The sequence below is a fragment of the Neoarius graeffei genome, chromosome 6 (assembly GCF_027579695.1).
Source record: "Neoarius graeffei isolate fNeoGra1 chromosome 6, fNeoGra1.pri, whole genome shotgun sequence".
NCBI lineage: Eukaryota > Metazoa > Chordata > Actinopteri > Siluriformes > Ariidae > Neoarius > Neoarius graeffei.
In genome coordinates, this window is record NC_083574.1 from 40,213,612 (window position 1) to 40,227,913 (window position 14,302).

Below are 14,302 nucleotides of genomic sequence, written 5' to 3' on the forward strand. Positions count from 1 at the left end.
TTTCTTCAGAAACTTCTTTCTGCTGTGAATTATTCTGCTGATGTCCAGCTGAGTTTCTATAAAGTGGTCTGAGCATTAAATATGAGCAGAGAAAATGGAGTGCAAAAATTTTTTCTGGGGATTTTCCAGCCGGAGTAATGTATTGGAAGTGCTGAAACCTTTGAAAAGCCACCCTTTTATCAACTACAACGCTTCTTCTGAGGAAAAAGAGGACAGGTGAGCGAGTGTGAGTGAGAGTTCGTGTGTGGTTGGCAGAGGTGTGAGTTTTTGGGTGGAATCTGTGAATTGCACTTCCTCTGTTCTCTATGATTCTCTAATGGACCTTGTGAAGGGTTTTATTAAAAAAATAACAGCAGGATTGCAATTTCTCAGGTTTTCAGTCAGTCTATTTCAGTCCAATCTCAGTGTGCTGCGAGAGCTGGATGTCGAGTTGTATACAAGATGGCATTTGGAGTGAGGAAAGAGCCAGAAATTTAAAGGTAGACTGCCTTTCAGATTTTGCAAGTGTAGGTAATGAAAAGAATTTTCCCTGACACCCAATTATTTTTGTTAAGCTACTGAATTTGAATCACAGACTTCCAATTTTATGAGTTTTTTTTAAAATAGAACAATTAATGAATTTAGTGCCATGTGGCCCTAAATTCTCTGCTATTTTTTCCTGCTTCACCATGACCCAATACAAGATACTACATCATGCATGACGTGTTGGGCTTTCCCTGTTCACACAAGGCATTGTGGGATACAGATTTGAAACAGGAGAGAAAAACGGAGGGCGTGAGTGTGCGAATGAAACGTGAAAGATGGACTACAGTAACGGAAAGCGAGAAGAAAAGACGTTATGTTGCGAAGGAAAGGAAACGCAGAACCAAACTAATAAATATCGGCGGTCAGCGAGCACCTCGGTGTGATCAGCTGTTCGTTTAGCGACAGAATGATGTAACCGTCAGTGCACGGTCAAAGGTAAACCTGTAGATGGCAGTAATGCAACACTGTGGATGCCAGCTGCCGTAAAACCCAAAAGAAGAAGAAAGAAGTAACTGTCAGTGCACGGTCAAGGTAAACCTGCAGATGGCAGTAATGCAGCAAGGTAAACCTGCGCATGCGCACACGGACTTCCTGTCTGTTTGACTGCACGAAGTGAGCGATTTCATGCACATTACAGCGCCCTCCACAATTATTGGCACCCCTGGTTAAGATGTGTTAAAAGCCTTAAAATAAATTCAATTTTTATTGCAGAAGCATAATCTCACACTGAAAATTGTAGAAAATATAACCCTTAACTCAAGTGAATTTAAAAAAAAAATCCCTGACTAAGAAATAATTATTTTTCATAAAATCACCTGTTCCACAATTATTGGCACCCATAACAATTCCTAGAAAATAAATGTAATTTAAGCATTTCTGTCATTTCTACTGTAGTTTATAAAGTTGATCAGAGTACCTAGGAACCTTTATTTAGTAATTCATCACATCCTGTTTCCCTGGGGTATAAATATAATGTGACACAGAGGCCTATTTCTCTTATCCACTCTAACATGGGAAAGACAAGAGAACACACCATTCAAGTAAGGCAAATGTGTGTCGACCTTCATAAGTCAGGCAATGGCAACAAGAAAATAGCCACTCGCCTACACCTGCCCATATCTACAGTCAGAGGAATCATCAAGAAGTTTAAAACAACTGGAACAGTGGCAAACAAGCCTGGACGAGGATGCAAGTTTGTCTTGCCACCACGCACAGTGAGGAGGATGGTAAGAGAAGTAAAAAGTTCTCTAAAGCTCACTGTTAGAGAATTGCATCAAAGAGTAGCATCTTAGGGTCACAAAGTCTCCATAACAACCATCAGGCGCTATGTACATGCCAACAAGCTGTTTGGGAGCCATGCACGAAAAAAGCCTTTTCTCACAAGCATAAACGTAAACGTCTGGAGTTTGCTAAGCGGTACTGGGACTTCAACTGGGACCGTGTGCTTTGGTCAGATGAGACCAAGATAGAGCTTTTTGGCAACAAACACTCTAATACGTCACAAAAGATGAGTATGCGGAAAAGCACCTCATGGCCACTGTGAAGTACGAGGGAGGATCGGTGATGCTGTGGGCCTGTTTCTCTTCCAAAGGCCCCGGGAACCTTGTTAGGGTGCATGGCATCATGAACTCTTTGAAATACCAGGACATTTTAAATCAAAATCTGGTGGCCTCTGCCCGAAAGCTGAAGATGGGTCATCACTGGGTCTTTCAGCAAGATAATGACCCTAAGCATATAGCCAAATCTACACAAAAATGGTTCACCAGACACAAAATCAAGCTCCTCCCATGGCCATCTCAGTCCCCAGACCTCAACCCAATTGAAAACCTGTGGGGTGAGCTGAAGAGGAGAGTGCATAGGAGAGGACCCAGGACTCTGGATGATTTAGAGAGATTGCACAAAGAGGAATGGTAGAATATCCCTCTCTCTGTATTCTCCCATCTTGTGAAATGTTATAGGAGAATATTTAGTGCTGTCTTGTTGGCAAAAGGGAGTTGTACAAAGTATTAACATCAGGGGTGCCAATAATTGTGGCACACATGATTTCATGTAAAATAATTATTTCTTAATGTGGGATTTTTTTTCCCACTGAATAAATGCACTTGAATTAAAGGTTGGATTTTTTTCTTTTTTTGCACTGTTGTCCTATATATTTTTTTTTAAAATGAATTTATTAAAAGCCTAAGAACATATCTTAATGAGGGGTGCCAATAATTGTGGAGGGTGCTGTATTTGATCAGGAATCCCCTCAAATTAAATAACTTCCCAACCACAGAATGGCCTGTTTCTTTTTGAGATATTACAGAAATAAACATCTATCACAATGACCAAATTTCAGACGGAACTAAATTTCACCGATTTTATGAAATCGAAAGGCCGTCTAGCTTTAAAAGAAATAAAGGAAAAAAAGGTTATATGTGTTCTTAATACAAAAATAAAGTTCAAAAGCCACCACAGAAAATAATGACACAATTTCAGTGCAAATTGTAATTTATTATCAAAACCCAAATCAGGAAACCCCACATTTCAGTTCACCACAACGGTATGACTTTCATTTCACTCCAAGCATTTTTGATAATCAGCAACAAATTGAAACATAACATGTAATCTTAGAAATATGTACATAAATTGTGCTTTAATGACAACGTGGACTCAAGCTGGCATGACCTCCACAAGTTTGCGAAAAACCTGATGTTAGATCAAATCCATCAGTACACATGCATCAATGGAAGGGATACGTCTCAGTGAAACTGTGAACACTGGGGTTAACATGATCATTAGCTTCAGTTTAAAAAGTGGCCTAGAAATAGAGCAGAATCTTTCATCTTGAATATTTAACATGTTCATATGTTGAATTTATTTTCAGTTTTAAGAGGAAACAAAAATCCCTGACTGGTCTCATACTTTTGGGCCTCACTGTATGTTTAGATGAGATCCAGTCCTAGAGAGCTCAATTCAAGCTGGATTGGATGATTTTCCTGCTTGAAAAGTCCTACACTGCAAAAAATAAAAATCTTAGAAAGTTTATTTGTCTATTTTCAAATCAAAACATCTAGCCACCCTTATTATAAGACATAATTGCCCAACAAGCAAAACCTTATTTAGCTAGAAAGGCTAGTTTTTAGACAGTCCATCTTGAAAATCTTGTAGAGACAAAATGTCTTGAAAAAGTCTTATTTGGAGCACCTTTGAAAATAAAACGTTTTTTTTAAAACAAGTAAGTACATTTTGGACATTTGTCAAATGCGGTTCATCTTGTTTCAAGAAAAAAAAACAAAGTATGCTTGTTTTGGGAATAAATGAACTTTACTGAAATCTTTCATTACAATTCAACTCCAGCTTACAGATCCTAAGTTTACTGCGACTGTTTCTCAGTCATTCAGAGTGAGCTCCTTCTAGATGCTGTACAGACTCGAGACCAGACAAGTGCCTTCAAAAAGGCTATGAGTGAGTGGAGGGCGTTTTAGTGAGGGCTTTTTGGAATGCTGTGAGTTAAGTTCAGTGGGTTTTTTTTGTTTGTTTGGTTGGGGTTTTTTTGTGCCTGATCTTGTAAACCCCTCGTACACTGCACTGTTGCTTTGGTGTTGTGTAAGCACTGTAAGTCAAAATGCGTAGACTTTTTTTTTTTTTTTTGGTGCCTGAGGTCCTGGGGAAGTGGAATCTTAAGAGATGTTTTAATGTTTGAATGTTGAAATGGGAAAAAAAAAATAAACTTGTTGCAATGCTACACGTGTCGTCAACTTGATTCAAGATGGTCTCTGGTCTCATATCTAGAGTATTTTACTAATTACAGGTCACAAAAGGAGAATCTTTTAAGCTAGCAATGCTTAGTTGTAGAATTTAACAATCCTAATATTAGTATATTTTCTTAAATTCAGTTTCTACTGCTAAGACTTTGTCATGAATTTAAAGGTCCCATGGCATGAAATTTTCACTTTCTGAGGTTTTTTAACGTTAAAATGAGTTCCTCTGACCTTCTTAAGTCATCCCAGTGGCTAGAAATTTCATAATCTGTAAACCAAACTATGCCCAACATTTGAGAATGGCGCGTCAAAACGGCACGTTGATAAGCTCTTCCCTTTACTACGTCAGCAAGGGAGATGATCCCCACGCCCCCCCTCTGGATTCCCACCCACTGTATGGATTGCCCGCCCAGTTGTAGTGAGGAGACCATAGAGGACACAACAACATGGCATCACCTAAGCGAGTGAAACATGGAAATTGCGCTGTACATGGATGTGACAACACAGAAAAGAGTCTGTTTTTACTGCCGACGGGAGAGACCCTGAAGACACAGTGGCTTAATTTTATTTACTTCAATAATACGCTGTCGAGTCTACCTAAGACGGTGTATGTTTGTCGGAAGCATTTTCCTGAGGAATGTTTCCACAACTTGGGACAGTACAGGGCAGGTTTTGCACATCAACTGTCACTGAAGCCTGGGTCCGTACCAAGCATCCCTGCCGCATCAGCAACAAACACCGAGCAAGTAAGTGTATAACTGGTCATTTTGCCGTGTTTTAAAATCGGTGCGTTAGCCTAGCAATGGCTACATTAGCTGTGCAGCTAACCGCTTCCTGCAGTTAGCCAGGTAATCTGCGCTACAAAACTAAAGAGCATGCAGCATGCTCTGTTAAACTGAGTTTAGTCTGGAAATTGACTGTAACTTATGAGCTTATGTTTGACTATTGCTCCGCAATGCATGTCTTCTGTTGGATAAGCGATATGTTGCTGTAGTTGCTGCTTCTATCCTCTTTGGTTATGGAGTGCGTGTTCAAGCCTAGGGTATTATACGTTCGTAAACTACCACTCCGAACACTCTCACTCTCTGTTCTCTGTGTCACGTTGAGTTTACGAAAGGAGTCCGAGGGAGAATGGGGTTTTGTCTTAGCAGCGTGGCTACAGGCGCTGATAGCAGCGAGTATGTGTGCGTGCAGCTTGGTCAAGCCCCTCCCCCTCCCCCCATGGCCTGCCCCCACCCTCTACCCTTCCCCGCCTCCTGCTTCTCATTAGCAAAATGACGCACTGGGAAAAGCGCTGAAATGGGGCTTTCTCCCAGGAGGCTATATCTACATACCGAGGGTTCATTTCGAGAAAGGCTGCGGATATAACATCCGGAAGCCTCCACGAGCCCGTTTAAAGCATCAACAAACCACCATGCCATGGGACCTTTAAGTGAAATACCCTTAAAATGAAATAAATAAAAATGACTTGAATGGCTAAATGTAAGAAGTACGATCTTGTTATAAGAACTATTTTGATTATTTTGAGTGAATCAGATCTCGCATAATAAGTTCCCCAATCTTATTTTGGAATTATTTCATCTAAAAACAGGTTAGATTTTTCATCTTACTTTAAGAAATCTTACCAAGTCAAATTTGACTAGTTCCACTGGCAGATTATTTTCACCTGATTCAAGCAAATATGCTTTGTTTTAATCTTTTATTTCTTATTTTTGAAAGGCCATTTTTTGCAGTGTACAAAGTTAGATCGAGTAAAGCTTTTCCGGACTGCAGCTCTTCTACAGGCTTTGTGTAGAATTCATACTGAAACACAGCATACGCACACAGGAAGCTGGAAAGCTACCTACACACCAATAAATTCACGTGTATGAATTTAAAGCAGTGTGCAGGCAGGCTTACGGCTTCCCATCAACGTGACATTGAGTGCACAAGCACAAGCACCACACTCCACCCTCTCTGCTCTCTCAACTACACCAATTTTAATATGCTAATGAGAGCTTCACCTCTCTTCAGATTCAGGAAAAATGGCAAAAGCAAGCAGCGAGTTAGCCAAAAAAAAAAAAACATTTCAGCAAGTGCGAGGTGGAGGTGCTACTTTCAGAGGTAGAGTCCAGGAAAAGAAAAAAAAAGATTTGATTTGGCACTCTGTCCTCTGGCATTAATAATAAAAGAAAAAAAGGGAGTGTGGTGGAGGCTGTTAATTTTTTCCCCGTGTAAAGCGACCTTGGGATTGTGAAAAGTGCTATATAAATGTAGCTTATTATTATTATTGCCTAATTCAGTGAGGTTGGAGAACCGCGTGGTAAAAAAGAAGTGGTCTAACATTAAGGTCAACGTGAAGCGGAGGACTGCTGCCCACCACCAAAGTGTGGCCAGAACGGGCGGAGGGGCAGAAGTTGAGGAACTCACGCTGTTTCAACAGAGAGCTGCCTCTGTTGTGAGTGACTCTGTTCTTACAGGAGTACTGACAGTTTGTGAGGGAGACTCTGGTTGCCTACAAGATCGCAATGAAGTGAAAGAAACTTCCATTTATTTGGCTAACCTACTAGATTTATATTTCGAATAGGCTTTAGGTATGGAATAGCAGACCAGATTTTAAAAAATTGTGTAAGATACAATGCTATAGGTTACCAAGTAGGCATCCCAATTTATAGTGTGATTTATTTATTTTCAAATAGACAGTGCGGCAGACTCATAAAACAAATCCTAATGTTCGTAGTTTCACTGCATCACCTCTAAGGCCCTGTTTACACTTGGTTTTAAAATGTGTCTTGGGTAATCGGATCACAAGTGGACAGCTTAGACACATCACTGTTTACACTTGTGTGTATTATTCGTCTCCAAGGTGTAACCACTTGTGTTCAGATTTCTTTCCTGCCTTCATCACTTCCACTAGGGCGGCACGGTGGTGTAGTGGTTAGTACTGTCGCCTCACAGCAAGAAGGTTCTGGGTTCAAGCCCAGCAGCTGATGGGGGCCTTTCTGTGTGGAGTTTGCATGTTCTCCCCATCTCTGCGTGGGCTTCCTCCAGGTGCTCCAGTTTCCCCCACAGTCCAGACATGCAGTTAGGTTACTTGAGCAAGGTGCATAACCCTCAACTGCTCCCTGGGTGCTGTAGCATACCGTAGCTGCCCACTGCTATATGTGTATGTGTTCACTGCTTCAGATGGGTTAAATGTAGAGGACAAATTTCACTGTGCTTGAGTGTGCATGTGACAAATAAAGGCTTCTTCTTAAACAAGGTGAAAGGGCCCTGTGCATAGTTATGTTACAAAACCTGAAACATCTCATCTCATCTCATTATCTCTAGCCGCTTTATCCTGTTCTACAGGGTCGCAGGCAAGCTGGAGCCTATCCCAGCTGACTACAGGCGAAAGGCGGGGTACACCCTGGACAAATCGCCAGGTCATCACAGGGCTGACACATAGACACAGACAACCATCCACACTCACATTCACACCTACGGTCAATTTAGAGTCACCAGTTAACCTAACCTGCATGTCTTTGGACTGTGGGGGAAACCGGAGCACCCGGAGGAAACCCACGCAGACACGGGGAGAACATGCAAACTCCGCACAGAAAGGCCCTCGCCAGCCACGGGGCTCGAACCCAGGACCTTCTTGCTGTGAGGCGACAGCGCTAACCATTACACCACCGTGCCGCCCCAACCTGAAACATACGGTCATTATTTTCTTGCACTCCAACCACTGTCACCAAACCAACCACAACGTCCTGCACTGATGGCATATTTTCCTGTCATATCGCTGTCTGGGATGCATCAGGACGCATTAGTATTTACACTACAAAAGATATGTGGTCAAATGCATCTCAGACCACCTCGGCAAGTGGTTCGAGTGATCAGATCACAATGCATCTTGGCGGTCGTTTAGACTTGTATGTAAAGCTGTCGACTTGTGACCCAATCACCCAAGACGCATTTTAAAACCAAGTATAAATAGGGCCTAAGTGTCGCCAACTGACCAAAACCATTAGAAATGTGCGTACACAAGATAGGAATTTGGCTTGGAGGAATGTACACACTCATTTCACATTCATTTCACTTTTCGTACATCCGACCATGAGCATGAAAGATGGCGTACGTGACATTTTTGAGCATATGCAACATTTGTACATGAGGCCCCACAACTTGAATCAGTGAACCCTGATTGCGTTTCATCAACTGGGTACCAAAGCTGACAAGTTAATTCTTCCAACACACAGATCCCCAATTTATAACATACACTTTTATGTCTGATGAAGATATTTTGAGTATTTAATTAAGAGAAGTGCGATTACAGTGGATTTCTTTGGGTTGCATTTCACTTGTTCAGTTGATTTGGAGCGTCTGGACTTCATTCCACTGTTATCAGAGTATCACATTCAAACACAGCTGGTATTTTTCATGTCGATGCTATTTTCAAATATTTTATAATTGTTTCAGCATTTGTGTGCAGCCCAACGTACCATAACCCTTCTAATCAAGTCCCAAATCCTAAATGGTATTATAATAATATTACAATAGGAGACACACAACCCAACAGACAGGCAGACTGCACAGCGACATGATAATGACATCAAACAGAACTGTCTTACAGGCTCTGCTTTTCTGTTCTTCTGGCCCAAATCCCCACAGCTCTTTTCTCCAAAGCTCTTCCACTGCCTGGCTTAGTGCCACTGCATGCGTACACATTCTCAAGTGAAGACTGCTGGCTTCAAAGTGTCTATCCATCCATCCATCCATCCACCATGTCTCTTTTGCTCTTCCTCCTCCCTCTATCCCCACACCCATTTCTCCTGGTGGGAGGATTTCAGCTGGACAGCCTCGGAGCTCTGCTCGTTGCCCTAGAAACAGCGACATGCAGTTTACATGGTGGAACAAATGTAGCCAGGCGCACGGAGCTGGACCCTGGCCCATGAGGTCAGCTCGCTTCCAAAAGCACGGCCCTTATCCAGCCCAAGGACGAGGCAGCATCGCCGCATGTTACCTAGACAACCAGCGCACACATTCAACTGTATTCATGAAGTGTGTGCCTGCGGACAGGAAAAGAAAGGAAGGAATCTACCACCAACGGAGTCAGAGCCCGGCAACATGCCTACACAGCTCAAGGGCATCATTACTCAATACTGAGCTCTTTTGTTTGCTGAAAATCCCAATGCTCTCAAGACAGGCTTTTATTACTTGGTCCACTTTAACATCCTTTACTTATTTTTACAAATTATGGAAATCAACATGGTGCAGATTAAGCATGCATATATCTGTACAACTATGATTACCAGAACTAATTTGGTTACGTTTACTAGCATCCACCGATTTACTTGTTTAAATCAACCTTAATTAACATTTTGTGGTCTGAAAAGGTCTCCGTCTACTAAAGGAGATTTAATTGTGTTCCCACAGGGAGACTTCTTCATCTTCAGCTTTATTCTGCATTCTGTGTTCTCGTATTTCATTAAGTAACAATACCACTTCCAAAGGGGGGAAAAGTCCTTTTGAGCACACTCTCAGTCTGTCTGTATTTCTCTCTCTCTCTCTCTCTCTCTTACTAATTGGCTGCAAACACGACGTGGCACGCTGCATCTTTCCCTGCAGCTCAGCATAGTCTTTTAATCTTAAAGAAGCCCCTCAGTGATTACTTCAGTGGGTTTCAGTTAAACATCAAGGCACATACTCACACAGTTGCACACACACACACTGATTTTGCTATTGCTGTGAGCATTAAAAGGGAAAGGGACTCAGACATCAAGAGAGGCAGAGGGAAGAAGTCTGTCTCAGGTTCAACCAAGGTCTCTGTCTTTCTAAAAAGCATTCATTTCTTGTGTTCAGACATTTTTACACAGCAACCACAGATAAGCAAGGTTCAATTTCAAGTGCTAAGGCAATAGTTATATGCATTAACTACACCAGCCTTACAAATTACCTTTGCATCCCCCAGTAGTCCAGATTTAAGAGAGAGACTCGGCACAGAGCGTGATTAATTAAAATTTTAAAAAGATTTCCTTTAAATCACTTTAAACCACAGCACTGTTGAATTCTCAAATCTGATTGGTTATTGGGTGTTGATTCATTTTCTCTAACAGCAGCTCTGACAGTAGCCTCAGCTGTAATTCAAATTACAGATTATATTAATGCACCTGCTTGTTTCTGTGGTCATAACTTATTCCCTGGGACTTGTACGGTGGATGCTCGACGTAATCTAAGTCTAATAATAAACCCACAATAATAGAAATGTGTTAATATAAACCCTGCAGCTAAAACTACTGGCTGAGCTGCTGCTATAGAAAATGCATCTTCTGACCAATCAGAACCAAGAGAGCTGTGGTCTTAGCGGCATAGACTATGCTGAAAGAACAATACACACAGTTCAACAATAGTATCACATGGTGTAGCGTGTACCTTGGTAGCGATGGCCTTCAGCTTGCCTAGTAAAGAGGGCTTGGTGTAAACTACATCATCCTCCACCTCCTCTCCCTCACCCTCCATGATGGCACAGCTGTCTGCTCCTGGTAACTCACACTCCTTATTGGCTGACATCACCAACTTGGAATACTTGTACTCCAGCCTAGACAAGGAATGAAGGGGGAAATGGGAATCACCATTCATATACACATATTTACAAACAATTTCTTAACCATGCAGTGCAAACCAGGCTTACTCCATACAACTGTAGAAAAATTTAGAGACAATTTCGCCTTCATTGACTATTTGTTGCATTCCACCAAGCTGTCCGAGATTACATCAAATTTCTGACATGTCTGAGAATAGAATTGGACATCGTAAGGTGTGTGCAGCGTCACAGTTCAGAGTACATATCAGAAGCCTGGTTATCAGGGTCAGTTTGCCATCATAACATGGTGCGTATATTCACATACTGAAGGCTGCTGCACAGTGAGTGACCAGCTTTTTAAAACAGTTTAAATACTAGAAGGACACATGGTAAAGTGCATACCTCCACCAAGCCACGTATTCAGATTTGCATCAAAATCTAATCAATTGTTCCTTGGTCCATGGCCCACATTTCCTCCAAATTTCATCAAAATCTGTTCACTACTTTTTGAGTTACATTGGGAACAGTTCAAACAAACAAACAAACAGAGGCAAAAACATAACCTCCTCCAACAAAGTTGGTGGCGGTAACAACCGCAAACTAGATTACCACTAAGTACCTGATTAAAAAACTATCAGGTACAGTTACAGCTTCAATTAATATTCTTTAGCCTTTCATTTTCTCATGAAAAGCACAAAAAACTGTGCAAGTGTTGATAAATCTTGCCTGTTTTTCAACATTTTCAGGCTAAGCTGATTAGTCTGACAATCGTTAGTGTTTAGATAGATAGATAGATAGATAGATAGATAGATAGATAGATAGATAGATAGATAGATAGATAGATAGATAGATAGATTTATTAAGGAAAATTACATGCAAGTAGGACAACATACTAATGTACAATTGAACTAAATACATGAAACTAAACCAAGGACAGCACAACAAAGTCAAGTCATTAGTTTTCTTTTGTTACAGACATCTCATTATCTCTAGCCACTTGATCCTGTTCTACAGGGTCGCAGGCAAGCTGGAGCCTATCCCAGCTGACTACGGGCAAGAGGCAGGGTACACCCTGGACAAGTCGCCAGGTCATCACAGGGCTGACACATAGACACAGACAACCATTCACACTCACATTCACACCTACGGTCGATTTAGAGTCACCAGTTAACCTAACCTGCATGTCTTTGGACTGTGGGGGAAACCGGAGCACCCGGAGGAAACCCACGCGGACACGGGGGGAACATGCATACTCCACACAGAAAGGCCCTCACCGGCCACGGGGCTCGAACCCGGACCCTCTTGCTGTGAGGCGACAGCGCTAACCACTACACCACCATGCCGCCTGTTACAGGCATGTAAAAGTTTTTTCCTTTACCTGACATGTTTCGACGGTGTAACTTCCGTCTTCATCAGAGGGTCACCCGGATTTTGGTGTGTGACGTGCTTTTATAATCAGCTGATGTTACCGGGTGACCCTTTGATGAAGACGGAAGTTACACCGTCGAAACATGTCAGGTAAAGGAAAAAACTTTTACATGTCTGTAACAAAAGAAAACTAATGACTTGATTTAATAAGAAGACATAATGAACGTGATACATTTATTAGCGGGCGGCACGGTGGTGTAGTGGTTAGCGCTGTCGCCTCACAGCAAGAAGGTCCTGGGTTCGAGCCCCGGGGCCGGCGAGGGCCTTTCTGTGTGGAGTTTGCATGTTCTCCCCGTGTCCGCGTGGGTTTCCTCCGGTTTCCCCCACAGTCCAAAGACATGCAGGTTAGGTTAACTGGTGACTCTAAATTGAGCGTAGGTGTGAATGTGAGTGTGAATGGTTGTCTGTGTCTATGTGTCAGCCCTGTGATGACCTGGCGACTTGTCCAGGGTGTACCCCGCCTTTCGCCCGTAGTCAGCTGGGATAGGCTCCAGCTTGCCTGCGACCCTGTAGAACAGGATAAAGCAGCTACAGATAATGAGATGAGATGAGACATCTATTAGCACAACAAAGTGTAAAACACTTATTTCCATTGTGGTCCTAAGAAAAGTTTCAGGATGGTGATAAGTTGACTGTTTAATAATGGAATTAAGCGTATTATCAATACTAAATTTTTACAAATAGCACTGAGTTGAATAATAAAAAACTTTAAAGGCACCAAATAACCAAAATTGCTGGCGAAACATGGATATAAAAGGCAAGGTACAATAGTGCAGGGGGCGGCACGGTGGCGTAGTGGTTAGCGCTGTCACCTCACAGCAAGAAGGTTCGAGCCCTGTGGCCGGCGAGGGCCTTTCTGTGCGGAGTTTGCATGTTCTCCCCGTGTCCGCGTGAGTTTCCTCCGGGTGCTCCGGTTTCCGGTGTACCCCGCCTTTCGCCCATAGTCAGCTGGGATAGGCTCCAGCTTGCCTGCGACCCTGTAGAACAGGATAAAGCGGCTAGAGTTAATGAGATGAGATGAGATGAGATGAGATGAGATGAGATGAGATGAGATAGCTTTGCCAGTTCTTGTTCAATTGACCTCAAATTTTAACAGCAGGTGTGGAAACAGGTCAAAATTTTATTTTTAGTGTTTTTTGTTTTTATCTTTTTAGGTATAGAAATGCCATTCACTGGAAAAGAAAAGGCGTTGTGTGTGTTAGAGTACGCTCGAACACAATCGAACAAGACTGTGCAGCGTGCATTTATGAGAGAATTCTCTAAAAATCACCAACTGCAATGCAGATTTGGACACGGCACAAAAAGTTCAAAGAGAAAGGCTGTCCGTGTGTGCCGGGCAAAAGGATCTGGATGACCACCAGCATCGGAAGTGATGGTTAAGCGGGTTCACGAATATTGAAAATTTGTGAAATCGTTGACGGAATCCACATAAAGCGTTTCTGGGTAGTTTCTGGGATATTTACATCTCAAATAATATCAAATTTTTTGAAACATCCTGTATTATAATGCACCCAAGAGTAGCACCATGTAGTTGAGCACCACAGAAGGATCTCAGGTACACGAGGGAGGCGGATGTATGTGCAGAAGTGTTCAGTTTAATACAGTGCATATATAAATACAGATACACACTAAGGCAAACAGTCCAAATCGGCAGGCAAGATCAGAAACGTGAAAACAGGCAAAAGGGTCAGTCGAGGCGCAAACAGTCCATCAAAGGCAAAACTAGAACAAGAACAAGAAACAGGCACAAGACTCAAGAAACCAGGATAACAAGAACACGGGTGGAAAGGCTCGGTAATGCGTACTTAACATAGCGTAATACTTCGCGATGCATTTGCATCAGCGCAGTCCTTAAATAGGCAAACACAATGTTCTCTAATTGAGAACAGGTGCGCCTTGTTCACGGCGCGCGTGCTGGAGTCCACTCGGTGCGTGCGCAGCCTGAGGCACGCCTTCAGGTGCACACGCCACACATCAAGACTTTAACTTTTGGTGGTCATGCAATGTGCTCACCTGTATCATGTGGTATCTTAGTGTGAGCAACTTTGTCATTTTCATCGTC

General features: G+C 42.3%; 1 protein-coding gene across 9 annotated transcripts in view; it reads right to left on the reverse strand.

Moving 5' to 3' along the window:
- Positions 1 to 14,302, reverse strand: part of elapor2a (endosome-lysosome associated apoptosis and autophagy regulator family member 2a) — a 150,955-nt gene that overhangs the window by 78,013 nt on the left and 58,640 nt on the right. For 8 of the 9 annotated variants that reach the window (XR_009654883.1, XR_009654886.1, XR_009654882.1 and 5 more), the window contains exon 21: positions 10,662 to 10,827. Coding sequence is in view for 4 of the 9 variants with exons in the window: in XM_060923637.1 (XP_060779620.1) it covers positions 10,662 to 10,827 (166 nt within the window). In the remaining 5 variants the exon portion in view is untranslated. Of the gene's footprint in view, positions 1 to 7,911; positions 9,110 to 10,661; positions 10,828 to 14,302 lie in introns of those variants that run through there. The other variant, XM_060923638.1, reaches the window with a different exon arrangement.